Source organism: Metarhizium acridum (genome assembly GCF_019434415.1).
Source record: "Metarhizium acridum strain ARSEF 324 chromosome Unknown scaffold_31, whole genome shotgun sequence".
Lineage (NCBI taxonomy): Eukaryota > Fungi > Ascomycota > Sordariomycetes > Hypocreales > Clavicipitaceae > Metarhizium > Metarhizium acridum.
In genome coordinates this window covers 1,129,304-1,146,143 of record NW_027094018.1, presented here as the reverse complement: position 1 = coordinate 1,146,143, position 16,840 = coordinate 1,129,304, and the positions used below count along the sequence as shown (strand labels likewise).

Here is a 16,840-nt window from a genome sequence, read left to right as displayed (position 1 = left end):
TGGCAGCAGCGCTTCTGGATAATTAGGTCGTGCTGCCGCCCGCGCACACCCCAGGCTCGCTGCTGGTCTCGTCGCTTTTGTCGAGATCACCGGGTCTGAACCGCGCGCGTGTGTGCCGTGGCCGTCTTTACCATCATCCCCCTCACCTTGCTGCCTGGACTTGCTCTCGCCTCGTCTTCTCTTGTTTACCCAGGCTCCGGGCAATTCTAACTGCTCAGTGTCCCGGGACGAAAGACGGCCGCCCCGAACTTGTCCAGAAGCATGACGGTGGAAGCCAAACGCGATCAGCAGCAAGATGTTCCAGGCCGCCTCATCGCGACAGCAGTCATGCCTTCTTCCACCACCCGCCCACGAGACCACGCAAACTCGTTCGTAAAGCGTTATCGGACCGAAATAGCTGCCAGCTCCTCGAGCGTCTTCTCTACGCTGGCCGCCTTCCCTCTTGACAGTGTCAAGACTCGCATGCAGACCTACCAGTACCGTGGCTTCATTGACTGTGTCAAACATACTTATCGTACCGAGCATCTGGGTGGTTTTTTCCGAGGTAAGCATTGGCTTCCTCCATTCAATGCTGTTGTGATGGAGGTGGTCGGGTCGCAATTGGCGCTCTTTAGTCGAAGTCTCAACATCCAAACCAGACGACCCCTACTTTACGGTCCTTTTACATGTACACCGAAAAAGGCGACTCGAGCGAATCGCAATACTAAATTTGTGTGCTTTCTACAGGTGTTATGGCCCCCATGGCCAGCATTACCCTCGTCCGAACCGTGTCATTTTCCATTTACCAACGAGCGAAATATTCATATGCGGCCTGGGTAAAAAAGAATATGGGATACGACATCCTTCGTCATGTGAACAAGCCGGGTACATATCCAAATCTATACTCGGTGGCCTGCTTCGGTGCCGCGGGCGCCACGGCCGGCTCTGTCATTACATTTATCGCCTGTCCGTTTGAGCTTACAAAGCTCAGTGCACAGGTATCTGTGCTACTGGCAGAAAGAGCAGGCAATTGTCAAAAGAGCAGGGCGGTGGCGTCGAGTTATCAGAACAAGGGAACTTTGAGGACCATGGCCAACATTATCAAGCATCGTGGAGTATTGGGGCTTTACACAGGACTCAGGTTACACCTATGTAAGCTTGTCAACTCTCGGCGAGTTCCTGGAACCGAAGGCTAACTGAAGTCAACTAGTGCGTGATACACTGGGGACATCAATCTACTTCATGGTGTACGAGAGCGGGAAGCAGCTCGGAACAACCCTAGCCGGGGACAGCCCAAATAGCAACAAGTTGGCGGTGGTAACAGCCGGCGGCATGTGCGGTCTTGTTTCTTGGGCATTGATATGTAAGCAGGCCCCGTGTCTCTACCACCTTTATCTGCTGCCGCAACTAACACCATTTACAGACCCCATCGATTCCGCCAAAAGCATATACCAACGGAACTCACTCCTCCACTCCCGTGGAGAAAAAGTCGCTCCTGCCCCCAAGATCGAATTCTTCAAACGTCACATGTACCGCGGGTTGGGTGTCTCCATGAGCCGTTCATGCCTCGTCAATGCCATCTTTTTTTCGTCATTCGAATTCGTCAAGAAGCGCATCAAGACGCTAGATGACAACGACAACAACATCAACAAGTCAAGGACATAATGTAACAACAAAATGAAATCCCTTTGTTTTCTTCAAAGAGAAAGAAAACAAATCCAAGCCCCAAACCCCTCCGGAAATCTTCGGTGACAGCCAGACGGCTGGTTGTGCTTTACTTTTACTTGGCAGGAGGCCTTCCTGCACATGCATATCATGAAACAGGCGTTTTTGCGGTCCCTTTTTTTTTTTTTTTTTTTCACATTTATATCATCGGGGTCGACCTTGATCTGTGGAATATATTTCCATGGAGAACTTGCTGTGTGCGCACGGAAGTTCCTACAGACGACCAGAAGTGTTCAAAGTTGGGTTGCATTATCAGGGCAAAGGAAAGAGATAGTGACAGCTTTGAACGGCGCTCCGTCCAGAGAATGGACAACAGTGGGCAGTGTAGCATAGCAACCCATGCATGTTCGACTGGCTTGCCCAAGGATTGTTTCTAAATCACGAAGATGGCACCTCGGTGCCTGCCTGGAGACACCCAGGCGTGACTGGCTACTGGTGCTTCAATAGTATGTTACTCCAAAGTTTGTCACATGAAGGACATTTTTGAAACCCCTGCCGATGGTGCCCGTTTGTGCAACAGGGTCCATGTGTCTGGGCCCTGCATCGTTGAACAAGTGGAACTCGGACAATGTGAGCGAGTGACTTTAACCCACGGTCAACTTGGTAGTCTGGTCGTGAACCTTTTTTTGCTTTTTTTTACCAGAGTGGGCTAAGGCTGCTCTCCTATGGGCTAGCCTTTTGCTGTCCTTCTCTAACCAAGGGTCGTTGTACTCCGTCACGTTTTTCTAAGACGATGAGACGCAAAACCTACACCAATAACACTCAACGTCATAGGGATACTATGGTCTCAACCTATTTCAGGGTGCCTTTGTAGAGTGTCCGATGAAATATGTGATTGCATTTGCCACAAAGTACAAAATGCCGAGTTTTTTAGACGTATCAAGGAGACTTGTATATCAAACTCCATGTCAGACGTGGCCATCATGATATTTCAAAAATTGATATTCAAACGAAATTTGCATCTCGGCAAAAGTAGTCAAAATTCCCCGCTAAATTGAATGCAGTGAGATGAATGCAGTCGCCGGAAGCAATGCAAGCAATGCCTCGTGGCAATCAAACTCCCTGAATCCGGATTTTCTTTAAAAAACACAGCAAGCAATGCCAAACGACACGTGCCATCATCTCCTTCCCTTCTAGGCTCTTCCTCTAAATCTGTAGAACTGCACTTTTTTCCTCTTTCCCTCCCCTTTAGTGATGCTATTGAACTCAGCGACACATGTGCATGACTTCATCAACAAATACACAGAAAAAAAAGTGGGCAGGAAATGCTCCTGTCCATGTGTAAACCCTCATAAGTGATTACGCCGCTTCATTCTTCATCCAAGTGTGCAAATTTATGCACTGATTGCTTTCCATCACTGAAGCTCGGAAAGTTCCTGCTCTACCTGGGCCTTGACAAGCTCCCGGACCTTGCTTACACTTCCCTCTACCTCAGTGACCCGTTTCTCCTTGTTGGCTAGTCCGACAAACTCTTTCGGCAGTACCTTGTTCTCGAAATCGAAGCCGTCTAGTCCGTTCAAGGCCTTCTCCACTGCACCGGAAAATTTAGCGGGGTGGGCTGTGGACAACGAAATGTGGTGGACATCTGGGCTGGCGTTGGCGGCGGATCTGATGGTGGCAGCAACACCAACGGCGGAATGCGGGTCAAGAACGTATCCAACCTTCTTGTACAGAGCCTGTATGGTTTCCAGGGTCTGGCTGTCGTCTACTCGCTCGCTGTCAAAGTCGCGCTTGGCGCATTTCAGAACATCCTGGTAGACGGGGCCAAATGATCCCGTCGTCTTCAACTCCTTGAGCCACTTGGAAACCTCCTGGCCCGCCTGCTTCTTGTTCCACTGATCGTCCATGCCCGCGCTTGAGGCAAATTCGTAGGCCAAGAACCAGAGCAGGCGCTCAAAGTTGCTAGAAACCAGAATATCCATGGCAGGGCTGAGAGTCTCCTTGACGCCCTCAGGGGCGATATCCTTGCCATCTTCGGGTGCGGGCTGCTTCTCGTACTTTCCAGTCTTCCAGAAGCGGTTCAAAATGTCGTTCTCGTTGGTTGCGATGACCAGTTTCTCGACAGGTAGCCCCATACGCATGGCAAAGTACCCGGCCAGGATATCTCCAAAATTTCCAGTGGGTACGACGAAGCGAACCTTGTCGCCAAGCTTGAAGTTGGGGGATTGCTTAACCAGGGAGAAATATGAGTGGAAGTAATAAGTAATTTGTGCCAAAATACGAGCCCAGTTGATGGAGTTGACAGCGCCAACGTTGATGGGCTTGTTGGCGTCGGAGTCGGCGAGCATGGATTTCAAGATATCCTAAAGATCAAAGTAAGTCAGTCAATCTTTGTGGGATATGAAGTTGGGTGACAGCATGTAAAGTGTATAGTACCTGGCAATCGTCGAAAGTCCCTTCGATGGAGAGGTTGTGCACATTCTTATCCAAGACAGTGGTCATTTGCAGCTCCTGGATAGGGCTTACGCGACCCTTGGGGAACATGATGAATACCGAAACATCTTTTTTGCCGCGTAGGCCGTAAATGGCAGCGGAGCCAGTGTCACCACTGGTAGCACCGACGACTGTGAGATGATGACGGTCTAAATCAAAGGTCAGTCTAAACCTGGTGGACGAGCAAGATGTTGCTGCAGGACCGCAAGTAAAAAAGCCAGGGCGTCTGCTTCCGTTACATCAACGGCATAGGGGCCATACCTCTTCCAACCTTGCCCTCATTTTTCCTAACTAGAAAATATTCGAACAAGTTGCCAACAAATTGAAGGGCAACGTCCTTAAAGGCAAACGTGGGACCGTGGAAAAGTTCGAGAAGATAATGGTTGCCGTCAAGCTGGACGAGCGGCGTGACTTGGTCGCTGCGAAAAGTCGAGTAACTTCGATCGACAAGGTCCCTGAGATCTGGTGAGGGTATCTCGGACTGTGAGATGTAGAGAGACATGATTTCGTAGGCTAGGTCCGAGAAGCTCAGGTCTTTCCAGCTTTCCCAGGCTGTGGCTCTGGGGATCTGCTCGGGAATGTACAGACCGCCATCGGTAGCCAAGCCACGTAGAACGACCTCTTCGAACGAGCACTATAGCCAAGACAAGACAAGGACGTTAGCAGGAGAGAGGAATGGTTGGGCGAGTGGAAAGAGAAGGAAAAAAAAAATCAATTAGTGTAGCACATGGTACAGGCATTGCCAATTGAGCGTCGAAAGATGCAACCAGATGTGAGCCAGGGGTTACACACGACAGCGTTACTTACATCACTGTCCTCGCCGCGAGTGCTCAGGTAACGCTGCGACGGGTTATGAGAGTCGCTCGGGCCGTCAGAAACTCCGTTTTGTGCCATTGTCCTGATATGCCAACTTCTGCACTGGGTTTGGGGCGAAGCAGAGTGTGTTGTTGAGTATCAAAAGGCTGCGAAGAAGCGGGCCGAAGATCGGTGTTGAGGAGATGACGCCCACGGGGGGGAGAGACGACAATGAGGGGCAGACGCGGCAAGTCTCGGCACCTCGTGAGCCAAGAAAGAGGGGGGATAAAAAGAAGAAGAAGAAGAAGAAAAGATCAAGACAGCAATGCCCGGTGGGAGTAGCAGAGGCCGGGGGACAAAGCGCGGCTGGTATCGAAGAATGGAAGGGCAGAAAATTCAAGATGTCGAATTTGGCCAGACTCGCTGGTTGGCACTCCGCCAAGGTTGGGTTGGTACCCTTCCCTACCAAGTACTCCATACATAGGCCCTCAACACCAACAACGTGCAGCCACTCGCCGCCTGTCGAGTCAGCCCCTCTTCCCAAACCAGCTTAGTGCGGGGTGTCTGCCTGCCAAGGGCTCTTGACTGTTGCGTCTGGTAGGTACAGTACTCTGTAAGTCACCGTTCTTCGGCCCAGCTTGACAAAACGCGAACCACCTGCTTCCCTACATTCGCCGACCTCAAATGCCACTCCTTCCGCCTTCTGGTCGACTCCAACATTGAATTCCGCATACAGACAGGATTGGAGCCCTATCCACGTGGTCTTCGCACCTCGTCGTCTTCCGTTGCACGACGTAGAAGTAGTTGACCCATCGACCAGGCTGCATGCACCAAGTTCGCAGTCGGCCAACACCTAACCTGACGGACCGACGACATGCATGCCTTTGTCCGTCCGCTCGCCAGCCAGCGCATCATGACGCAATACAACCAACAGCAAGCGTTGAACCGCCCAAGACTTTCTGTTCCAGCTGCACAAATATCCCAGCGCGAGCACCACTCGGGCACTGAATGATTCTCCGATCACCACCACCCCGAATGCCTAGTCATCTTCCAACAAAGAATCAAATGGACTGTCCGCTATAGCGTCTCCAGATACCATCTTCAAATTGTCGATTTTGCCCCTGTCACCGCTAGTGTGTAAATCTGGGCGCGGCATCAGCTAGCCGCTTTGTCAAGAGGGGGGCAGTTTTAGGCTTTGAGGCTTTGAACGCTCCGAGGCTCGCGCAGCTTGTGTAGATACGCCGAGGTGCATTCCGCAGTGCCTCTCGCAACCTGTTCGGGAAGTCGGCAGCGCCTCGCCGCCATGACCTGAATGTACAAAGATTTTTTAGTACAAACAATGAAAGTAAGTCCATTTTAATTAATCCTATAAAAGCTTACATAAATTGTGATTCATTAGATATTAAAAAGATTAGTATAAAGATAATATAAGATGTCAGGTATTAATCTATATCCGGGGAAACTTACCTTCCTGATTGGGGCTCTATGGATTGACAGCCTTGTATCCAAGTTGCCACGGTCTGTGCATACAAAAGGAATACGCTGACGTTTCTGGGGCTGAATCGAAGTTGCGTGATAGCTAACATGTTCACGTGGCAACGACGAGCTGAACATGAACCCTTTGATAAGCCATGCTCAAGACAGTCTACAAAGGTCGATGGATCCATGGAACCACTATGCTGTGATTGACAGTATATGCGATCTCGTTACTGGTCATATCAAAAATGAAACATGAAGATGCTAATCTTTGGACGGGCAATATACACATATACATACAACGCCCAGACTGTTGTGTTCAGCGTCTGCAATTTCAATTCATTACTTCGTTAAGCTTCCGAGATCCTTTGCTCCTTAGTGGTAGTCCTTTATGCATTTCCACATTCCATAACCACAGGCCAAATCGTGACAAAAACAAGAATAATAATACAACATGTCCCTCAGCCTCATTTGCGGATGATTTTCAACAGCGGCGCGATTCTCGTATTCTTGCTCAATCCGACACGGTACAACGGACGTCCTAACCCTCCCGTTGACGTGGATGGTGTTCTCCCCGCTGTTTTCTGTACTGCGGAAATGCCTGTGTCAACTTTAGTATCGGATATAGGAGTACCGGGGGTTTCTTTCGTCACTGGCTTGACTGCTGCGCGGCTCTCCGTCTCGGCAACATCTGGACCCAACTTCTCAATGCGTGTCGCCTTTGCATCTGGTTGCGGTTTTATACCCGGCTCCGTATGGGCAGATTCAGGGATAGCCGGTGCAATCTCTTGCACTTCATCGTCGCTGTCAAGCTTGAGCACCGCCGCGGATTTCTTCGGCCTCCCACGTTTCTTTTTGCCATTTGTTTCCGAATCCTTTCCCCTTTCCTTTTCCTTTTCCTTTTCCTTCTCCTTTGGTGCAGCCGTATCTGTTTTCCTGGGACGGCCTCTTTGCTTCTTTTTCTCCACCGGCTTCGGCATCTCTTCCAAGTCCGGGCTATCATGTCTAGCCTCCCGAGGCAAATAATCTCCCACCTCACTTTCGTCATCTGAATCTATAACCACCCTCTTGGACTCTTTTCTGTTCCGTTCCTTTGCCGTACCCCGTTTCGTTTCTGAGACCGGTATAGGCAGGGCGGGAGAAGCAGGCTCTGAGCCCCTTATCTCGGGAGTCGCCTCAGATAACACCGCGTCATTTGACCTCGGCGTATTGATATTAGTAGCCGTCCCACTAGACATGACGTTGACGCAGCGCTGCTCCAGAGGCTTTGTCGCGGAGCCCAACGCGCCGTCGTGAACAGACACATGCCGCTGCTTTTGACTTGTCAATACCGGAGGCGCCATCATGAAGGACGCATCGCTCTCAATAGGCGCCGTCGAAACCAAGTCATCTGAGCCTGTGTCTCGTTCCACCCGTCTCTTCTTCCTGCTTTGTGCAGTCATCTCCGGGAGCTCATCCTCCTGGCTAACATATCCTATATCATCTAGCCGTCGTCGCAAACCCCTCGTGATTTTAGTCCTGGCGTTCAGCGAGCCATCATGTTTCTTGGACGACTTGGGCTGTGCAAGCTCTGGGCTGCTGGGGACGTCCCAGAGGCTCTTGTCGTATATGCCGGTGCCTCTCGTCTCCTGGAAGCCATTGTCGAATGATGACGCGTCCATGACTTCAGCGATTTCTTCGATTTGATCCGTCATATGCTGATTTGCAGCGTCCCGGTGCTCATTGTAAATACTCTTGAAGAAGGTCGAGTCCGTAGAACCAGATGGGTGCGTCGCCGCCGTGGGCGATGAAGCCTTCAGACGGACAGCTGGTGTGCCGCGCCTAGGAGAAGAAGCTACGTCTGACTCGTCTCCGTCCGAGTCTCCAATGACTGCTGGTGTCATTTTGTGGCAAAATGCGGTAACCTGCAGGCATTAGCTCGCCAAAGCTATCAAATCATTCCTACGGAGTTATAGGTCGGGGATGCGCGTGGTGCGAGTACGCGGGGGTTGACGCGGGTGCACGTGACACTATTTTTGTCAAATTTGACAATGCGAAGTCCAAAAGTACCGAATTTCACTACTCTGTACGGAGTACAGTATTACCATACAAATGTATAGAGAAATAAATGCCGGCAAACGAAGTGCTGCTCAGAGTTTCCACGACTTCCGACTTGGATCTCAAATCGTCGTCTCCTACTCAAGGGCGTCACACCCCAAGCCGACCGTTGAGGCACGCAGCCAGCCGGCTTAGAATATTGGTGTTCTGGTCTAAAGTTGATGGCTACTTCTGGTTCCAAACTCTCCTTTCCAGTAAAATGTGATATTTGATGCCTGGGTCAAAATTATACACTTGGTGTTTTGACTATCTAATCGACTGGGTTGAGTTGTACCAGCGCTACTGACACTATACGGACGATCTCATCTGCGATTTGTGCTCGCTCCGCCACGCCTGCGAGGCAAAAGCGCTTGTCTATTTTCCCCCCTTTGGTTATCGCGGGGACACTATTATATAAGACAACACACGTAGACAGACTAATGGACCATTTTCTTTGCCCAGGTTGAATCGGGTATATTATTTGTTACATCTACTTGCTCCTAGGTATCAAAAGCAACAGGCCGGGCAAGCCTATTGCGAACCGCATAACGCCATCATGTTGAAGAATCTCCTCATTTGGGAATCAACATTCCATTCTATTGTTTGTCATGGAACTTCCAAAAAAATATTCACCCCCAAACGGAGTGCTAAATGCATAGATGTTGAATGCTCGCCAACAAACCGCCTTCCAAATCCAGTTCCCTAGCCCTCAGTTTTTCATAAACTTTTTGGGATGCAGATAAAACACATCTTTTGTCATCACCCCATCCCATAAACGCCGATGTTGAGATCGTATCCGGCTTGACTTTAACAAAGAAAATTTTGAGACGAAATAATCATTCTCATCGAATAAAAACACATAAACGGTGTGCGAATATTAGTAAACACAATTCTTCATTCGATACCTGCCCAAATATTCTCATGCGGCATCGACTGAGTCGCAATGACGAATAATTTATTTGGCATACTTGGTACGGAAGAACTTGGCAGCATTGACCATGTTGACCAGGGCCTCCTTGGTCTCCTTCCACTGACGGGTCTTAAGACCGCAGTCAGGGTCGATCCAGAGCTGCTCAGGCTTCAAGAACTGAAGCATTTCCTCAATGCGGTCACGAATCTCCTGCTCGCTAGGGACACGGGGAGAGTGGATGTCGTAGACACCAGGTCCAATGTGTCGGGGGTAAGCGGAGTCAACGAAGACGCGGAGGAGCTTGGCATCAGATTTGCTGTTCTCAATGGACAGGACATCGGCATCCAGAGCGGCAATGGCGTGGAAGAAGTCCTGGAACTCGGAGTAGCAGAAATGAGAGTGGATCTGGGTAGCATCCTCAACACCAGCGGTCGACAGCTTGAAGGCGTTGACGGCCCACTCAAGGTAGGCGTCACGCTCTTTGCCAGAGCGAAGAGGGAGACCTTCTCGGAGAGCAGGTTCATCGACCTGAATGACATCGACGCCAGCCTTCTCGAGGTCAACAACCTCGTCGCGGAGGGCAAGAGCAAGCTGCTGAGCCTGCACGGACTGGTGAACGTCGTCACGAGGGAAAGACCATCGCAAGCAAGTGACGGGACCAGTAAGCATACCCTTCATTGGCTTGCTAGAGACGGAAACTGCGTATTTGGACTCTTTGACGGTCATGGGGGCAGGTCGGGAGATGTCACCGACGATAATGGGGGGTCGGACGCAGCGGGAACCGTAGCTCTGGACCCAGGCATGGGTGGTGAAAGCATAACCGTTCAAGCGCTCACCAAAGTACTGAACCATGTCATTACGCTCCGGCTCGCCGTGGACGAAGACATCGAGGCCAAGCTCCTCCTGGATCTTGACGTTCTGCTTGATCTCCTCCTCGATGAACTTGTCATACTGCTCCTGAGTGATCTCACCCTTGGTGAACTTGTTTCGCTGGACACGAATCTCAGAGGTCTGAGGGAAAGAGCCGATGGTAGTGGTGGGGAAGAGGGGCAGGTTGAGCTTCTTCTGCTGAGCAGCAATACGGGTGGTGAACTGGGACAGACGCTCGTGGTCCTTGGCAGTGACCTTGGATTGGCGGTCCTTGACCTTGGGGTCGTTGGTACGAGAGGAGGTGGCACGAGCCTGCATGGACTTGGCGTTGGCCTCAAGCTGTTCACGGACGGCAGCAGGGCCCTCAGTGACAGCCTTGGCAATGATGGCAATCTCAACAGCCTTCTCGGAGGCGAAAGAGAACCAGTCAGCCACCTCGGGATCCAGCTTCTTCTCGCTGGCCAGAGTGTGAGGGGTGTGGAGGAGGGAGCTGGACGTGGCGACAACCACGCGCTCCTTGCCAAGCTTCTGAATAGCGGTCTCAACGGTCTCAATGGCACGCTTGAAGTTGGTCTTCCAGATGTTACGGCCGTCGACGACACCGGCAGAGAGAATGGTCTTGGGGCCTAGGGCAGCAGCAACAGTCTCAAGCTGCTCAGGGTTTCGGACAAGATCGATGTGGACGGCATAGATGTCCTTGGGGAGGAGGTCCAGGTTGTGGACAATGTCACCGAAGTAGGTCGTAAAGACAAGCTTGGGGATCTTGTCACCCAGACTGGCTAGCTTCTCATAGGTAGGCTTGAAAGCAGCCTTCGTCTTGGCAGGAAGGTCGAAGACGAGAGTGGGCTCGTCAATCTGGACGGTCTCAGCACCAGCCTCCTTAAGCTTGACAAGGAGCTGCTCGTAGACAGGCAGAAGCTTGTCGAGAAGGTCAATGGGGTCAACAGTCTGGCCACGGTCGGCTTTGCCAAGGTGGAGGAAAGAAACAGGTCCAACAAGGACGGGGCGAGTCTTGATACCAGCCTCCTTGGCCTCGTTGAACTCAACAACAGGCTTGGGGCTGTCGACCAACTTAAAGGTCTGGTTGTTCTGGAGAGTAGGCTTCACGTAGTGGTAGTTGGAATCAAACCACTTGACCATTTCCAAACTGGGCACGTCAATGCCGCCCTTCTGGTGGCCACGACCCATGGCAAAGTATTGGTCAACATTGTCAAGGCCATCCTTGGTGTATCGCTCGGGAACAGCCTGGGAAGCCGGTTAGAACCGCGATGCCAATAAGAATGACGCAGAGAGGTAGCAAAAACTCACACCGAAGTCCTGAATGTGGCAAAGGACCTGGTCGTACAGGGCGAAGTCGTTGCTGGGGATGATGTCGACGCCAGCATCCTTCTGGATCTTCCAGTGAGCAAGTCGCAGGCGTTTTGCCTCGGCAAGGAGGTCAGCCTGAGAGATCTTTCCACCCCAGTCTATGGTTTGTGTTAGACAATTGCTCTTCTTCTGTTTCCCGCAATAACAATGGGTCGGTGGCTCAACTTACAGGCCTCGGTGGCCTTTTTCAGGTCACGGTTGACTCCCATGCGGGGGAAACCGAGAATCGCAGACTGGACCATCTTGACGACTGGCTTTAGACTCTCGAATATGTGATGGTGGTATTGAGAAGCTCTGAACAGAAAACACGAGCAAATTAGCCGCAGAAAGCTCGCAAGTGTTCCTTCGCTACTGCCGGTGAGAGATAAAATAAAAGCACGCGGTAGGTCTGGGGGTGAGGTAAGATGAGGGGTATGGAGGAGATGATGCTAACCTGGAAAATGTAGAGCCTTGAATGCCACAGCGAATCGACACCTAAGACGACTCTCTGTGAAGGGGGACAAGGGCGAAGGGTATGTATGATGAAGAGCTTGGGGAGAGGGAAAGGGAGAAGAGCAGATGAAGAGAACTGGGAGGGGAAGAAATAAAAAGAAGAGCGGCGATCAAGACGACAGCTTGGCGGAACACGGCTAATAAAGCGACAAGCGTCAGACCAGAAAAAATGGCGCCGAAAGCGGGGGAGGGGTTAAGTGAGATGAGAGCATGGGCGAGCAACATGTTACTCCGTGCATAACAGCTCATGTGCGCTCGGTACTCCGTACTTACTCAAGCAGTGACTGGCAAAGTCGGCCACGTTTGAAGGTGCAGGGTCCAAGGGTGGCACGTAACTTCTTCTTGGACGGAGACTTTATTGGGTGAGGCACGTTGAGCTTTAATTATGCCTCGAGAGGGAGGACTTGACACTTGGGCACAGACACCGGGAGGTACATACATATGCAGATTAGAGCATGGAACCTTGAATTATTCAACGTTGAGACATCGTCACCTGGAGTTCAAGTGTTGCCCTTGGCGATGGCGATGCTCAGTTGCCCCTCAACCCCCTCAACCCACCTCGATTGATTGAACCAAGTTGACGCTTGTAGGAGTTCCAAAGCTTCAGCGTATGTACATATACCTGCCACCCGCCACACGGCTATTAGCGCGCTCCATTGTCTGAGAGACTACTCCGTAAGGGCTTGACTCCGGCTCGGCTACCACGTTTTTCCGAGCTGCTGCCCCTCCTTGCCCCTCTTGCAACCAAGCTTCTCGACTGCAGAGTCTGCCAATTGCGCCATCGCACCGTTTCTCTTCGTGCCTTCAGCGCTGTGTGTTCTCGTCTGCTTGCGAACATTGGATGTGGGCCCCTCGACTCGGCTTCCGAAGCACCAATCAGTCGCAGGCTCAAGCTCCGAACCTGTCACAACATGTCGCGCACATAAATCTCTCTCCCGCCTTTGACTGAGACTAGCAGTACCGTATCTGTGGTGGTGCTCGGAACATTCACGTCTTCCATGTCCCTACAAGCGCCAAGTCTATGTATAAGGATCGGCTTCACCGTTATACCGACCAATATATCAATCTGCTGCGTTATGTAGGGAGTACCAGCAGGAAATAACCAAACTACCAGAGTGCTCCGGTCTCCGGACAAACTTTGGCAATGTGGAGCAGACAGGATCAAAAATTGTTTGCTTCGAGGCCAGATTGCCCCGTAGCTCCAAGCTCGTCATTTACTACGTTAACGCCACCTTCCTTGCCGTCCGTATTCGTGTTTTGTTTTTCAAGTCACCGATGGCCCGTCGCCGACCTCCTTGCCCTTTCGGCTTTTGTGGAAGCCTCCAAGGCTCAAGCGAAAGTGTGTAACGGGCCACGGCCCCAGTACTTTGGACATATAGCAGCTGGCCAGGCATAGAACAACACACACAAGAGCCGGTTAAATCAACAGGCATTGGTTCTCACTTGTAGCCTTCACATATGCTGCTTGCTGATGAATAGCGCCCAACGCGTGCTCTGCGGCGTGAACATGATTCCGATGTCTCATGGATGCTGCGAATCTAATGCTTACAGCTCACCTTGCGTTCTGCTTGTGAACATCTTGACACGTGCGGGATAAGTCTCGCCTCATCTCATTAATTGCCTGGTGCCTAGTCGCTTACTTCGTCAGGACACAGGCGACTTGGGGCACTCGCCGACGACTTGGCTTACACCCGTTCTTGCGCATCTATAAACATCTACATGATCATCATCCATTGACGCGTGTCACTGCCCGTAACTGAAACTGGTTATATGCCCCTATATGCCACATAGTGTCGGTTTGCGGGACGAAGTTGGTTTCAAAAGGCGATACTTCTGCACAAATGTTAACCACCTGTTTAAGACCAGAGACAGACATATTCGTCGGCCGACGTCGAGGCGGAAACTATCAACACCCTAGAGACTCAAAATTGCTCCCATGATTCGGAATCACGTACCTGCCTACCCTAGGTAGGTAGGTAGGTCTGAATGGCACGTATAGGTATCTAGGTACCTTAGTTGGTAAGATGGCGAGCAAACCATCATACGTCCGAGGAAGGAGCTGCGTGGGCATCGTGGCGCTGAATCGAGAAAGTGGAAGGAGCGGCAGGATTTAAAGTTGCATTCATCCAGATCGCTCCCCCTACTGTGATTGTACTGTTCTTCCTGTCTTTCGCTTGTCAAGTCATGGCAGCCCCGACAACCATCTCTTTTTTTCATCCTGCTCCCTGCCACTTGGGACTGCTAGAATTCAGGTCTTGTAGCACCGTCAACTGTTTGCAACTTTGGCATGCCACGCAGCCATTCGTTTCACGTTCCTCGGCTCAAAACCCTGTCCCATTGCCTTATCTCCACAATCAACTTGAATGGCAAAGCACCTAGGAATGAGAACTCCTTAGCCCTCACAAACTAGGACCAAGTCATGCATGCCCTATGGTGCTGCGGTCCCCGGAGAAGCCGTGACTCAGCCGGCAACAAGATCAGCTTCACTTCCATATTCAGAACTTCAAATACTCCAGCCGTGAACACCAGAAACTCCACTGGATCGAACCGGAAATGTAAAGACGGGCACCCAAGCGAGCAGATATCTCCGTTTGAGGGCCCTGTGGAACTTTGCCAGCTTGCTAGCACCAGCCCAGAGAATGGCGATACTGGAAGCCTCATTCCTAGCACACGAACAAGCACATTCGAAGGGGTCAAGGCTAGAATAGTTAAGCATTTGTCGCAGGATAGCGGGCCCAGAAGACATTCTCGGGTGTCCATTGGACACAGTGACGAAGAGTTAGCAAGACGAGCCGAAGTGAGGCGGCTGCGACAAAAGCGAATTCAGGATGAGCTCAACAAGGATGACGGTAATGATGACCAGAGCAACGGGTCACATCAGAGCGCCAGATATCTCTCCACGCTAATTGATATGGGGAGCCCATGTAGCGGCCCAAGGGATACACTTGAGTTTACATTTGATGATTGTGCGCTGGCGTCTCATCCTGCGTCGTCAGACCTTTCCTGCAATCAGTATACACTGCCTAAGCAGGAAGATTGCCAACAAGACGCAGATCATGATGAAATATGTGTCACTCACGACTGTGGCTCTCCGGTTGATACACAGTCAAATCACGATGAATTGCTTTGTCGGTCTCGCCCAATTCGCGGTCCACTACCAGAGAGAAGATGTGTCTCTATGGTATCAATATCCCCTCGACCATCTAGTTGCCAGCCCGGTTCGCCTCGTCTTGACAGAATCATTGGGCCTGACAATGAATTCAATATTCGGCATGGGTCTCATGCCTGGGACGACCAGTCTGCCCTGGGCATATGGCTGATCGCCCAAGGCATGAAGCCAGCTGACCACTTTGTGCTTCAACCTGAGCACGCACCCAGGGATGCAAATACCGCAAACATTTGTTTGCCAACTGAGGGGCCGGGTGGCGTCGATAGCATCCTGGAGTCATCGTTCTCTATACTTGACCGAGTCCATACTGCAGAGTCTCTCCTTCTAGCACACACCGAAGAGACATGCGAGGGTTCAATTCATCCCGCATCTGTTAATTCGAAAAGATCAGACACAGATCAACTACCAAGCTCAGATACTACTCCAAAATTAAGCACCAAATCTCAGAATTCCAATCCCCAGGCCAACAATGGGTCCTCGAATTATCCATCTAAACTGCCTAGTTTTGATCCTAGTCCGTCAGAATCAGAATCACACGGATACGTGCTCAGCCAGAGAGACTTGGATAATTTTGAGCTTTCACCTGTTCATTGTATGTTAAAGATCAAACATTGGCCGGATTCTGACTGACTTTGGCGCAAGGGTGTGGGAATTTGCCGACTTGGAAGGATCTGGGACACTCTGAAGGCCAGAGTTCCTATGCAACCGCAGAAGAGGAACCATCACGGCAACTACCAAGGGGAGCCAATGCTTCAGAAGTTCGAATAAATCACATATCTGAACCACAGCAGGTCAAGGACGATGCGGTATATGCTAAGAAACCTAATTCGCAAGAATCGCTGCCAGGGCTGGATCAAAGTATCATCATTACAGCCCAAACTTACGAAGATTCCGAAAATCGACCGACGCCGACTCTCGGCCGAAAATCATTCAAAGAAAAGTTCCAACACTCTTTATCACATATCTCAAAGCTGAGCTCCAGCAGTTGCAATAGCTCAGTTAAATTTGATGGTATCAAACCTGAAGTTGGCCGAGGCTGGGTAGTCAATGGCAATAACTGGCATAATTTCGTCAACCGCACCTCGTACGACAACACAGAATCTATACGGGTTCAGAACCCGCACGCGAAATCAAAAACACGACAACATCGGCACCAAACTGATTGACTGGGCCGTGGATGTAATTACCCAATTACCTAAGGTTGTTAACCTTGGGTAGCCAGGCAATGATGATGAAATCTCGCCCTCACAAGACGTCGATCGTCCCAAAATAGATGCATACTTTGATCCACAATCGCCTAAAGACGCTGCGAGCGGTTATCTCATCAAACAATGTTTCAGATGAGGCTCCTGCGTGGTGTAAATATGCAGAGGCACTTCCCTGGCAGAAACTGTATCATATCTAGCGAACTTCATTATCATCGATATACTCGAGTTATAGATGTAAGGTCATTGTATTTCCTTGCCGCATTGACTAGCTAAAGAATTAATCACTTGTTAAACCTGCTTTCCGTATCACTTCCAATATTTCTAATGCCAGTGTTGGCA

The 16,840-nt window shown here is 50.7% G+C and overlaps 5 protein-coding genes across 5 annotated transcripts; 2 read left to right on the top strand and 3 right to left on the bottom strand.

Annotated features, from left to right (window-relative positions):
• Positions 1 to 261: 261 nt before the first annotated feature.
• Positions 262 to 1,644, top strand: J3458_005183 (uncharacterized protein; the record flags this gene model as incomplete). Its single annotated transcript, XM_007811731.2, has 4 exons — positions 262 to 544; positions 727 to 1,131; positions 1,190 to 1,342; positions 1,403 to 1,644. The coding sequence occupies 4 exons, from the start codon at positions 262 to 264 to the stop codon at positions 1,642 to 1,644; spliced, it is 1,083 nt and encodes a 360-aa protein (XP_007809922.2).
• Positions 1,645 to 3,059: 1,415 nt separating this feature from the next.
• J3458_005182 (uncharacterized protein) lies at positions 3,060 to 4,639 on the bottom strand (the record flags this gene model as incomplete). Its single annotated transcript, XM_007811732.2, has 3 exons — positions 3,060 to 4,007; positions 4,081 to 4,286; positions 4,399 to 4,639. The coding sequence occupies 3 exons, from the start codon at positions 4,637 to 4,639 to the stop codon at positions 3,060 to 3,062; spliced, it is 1,395 nt and encodes a 464-aa protein (XP_007809923.2).
• A 1,791-nt stretch (positions 4,640 to 6,430) lies between these two features.
• J3458_005181 (uncharacterized protein) lies at positions 6,431 to 8,327 on the bottom strand. Its single transcript, XM_007811733.2, has one exon. The coding sequence runs from the start codon at positions 8,289 to 8,291 to the stop codon at positions 6,876 to 6,878; it is 1,416 nt and encodes a 471-aa protein (XP_007809924.1). The 5' UTR covers positions 8,292 to 8,327; the 3' UTR covers positions 6,431 to 6,875.
• A 626-nt stretch (positions 8,328 to 8,953) lies between these two features.
• MET6_1 (methionine-synthesizing 5- methyltetrahydropteroyltriglutamate--homocysteine methyltransferase) lies at positions 8,954 to 13,511 on the bottom strand. The gene is made up of 4 exons (XM_007811734.2): positions 12,398 to 13,511; positions 11,802 to 12,261; positions 11,573 to 11,730; positions 8,954 to 11,509 (listed from the first exon to the last, which is right to left on the bottom strand). Exons 2-4 carry the CDS (start codon positions 11,872 to 11,874, stop codon positions 9,440 to 9,442), a joined length of 2,301 nt encoding a protein of 766 aa, XP_007809925.1. The 5' UTR covers positions 11,875 to 12,261; positions 12,398 to 13,511; the 3' UTR covers positions 8,954 to 9,439.
• On the top strand, positions 13,512 to 16,798 carry J3458_005179 (uncharacterized protein). Its single transcript, XM_066118641.1, has 3 exons — positions 13,512 to 13,717; positions 13,778 to 15,885; positions 15,936 to 16,798. The coding sequence occupies exons 2-3, from the start codon at positions 14,544 to 14,546 to the stop codon at positions 16,457 to 16,459; spliced, it is 1,866 nt and encodes a 621-aa protein (XP_065976161.1). The 5' UTR covers positions 13,512 to 13,717; positions 13,778 to 14,543; the 3' UTR covers positions 16,460 to 16,798.
• The last annotated feature ends 42 nt before the right edge of the window (positions 16,799 to 16,840 follow it).

Coding starts and splice junctions, on each gene's coding strand:
- J3458_005181 (XM_007811733.2), bottom strand. CDS start 8,291: ATGACACCAGCAGTCATTGGAGACTCGGACGGAGACGAGTCAGACGTA.
- MET6_1 (XM_007811734.2), bottom strand. CDS start 11,874: ATGGTCCAGTCTGCGATTCTCGGTTTCCCCCGCATGGGAGTCAACCGT. Junction 11,731..11,801: donor GAAAAAGGCCACCGAGGCCT/GTAAGTTGAGCC, acceptor CACAAACCATAG/ACTGGGGTGGAAAGATCTCT. Junction 11,510..11,572: donor GCCACATTCAGGACTTCGGT/GTGAGTTTTTGC, acceptor CCGGCTTCCCAG/GCTGTTCCCGAGCGATACAC.
- J3458_005179 (XM_066118641.1), top strand. CDS start 14,544: ATGCATGCCCTATGGTGCTGCGGTCCCCGGAGAAGCCGTGACTCAGCC. Junction 15,886..15,935: donor TGAGCTTTCACCTGTTCATT/GTATGTTAAAGA, acceptor CTTTGGCGCAAG/GGTGTGGGAATTTGCCGACT.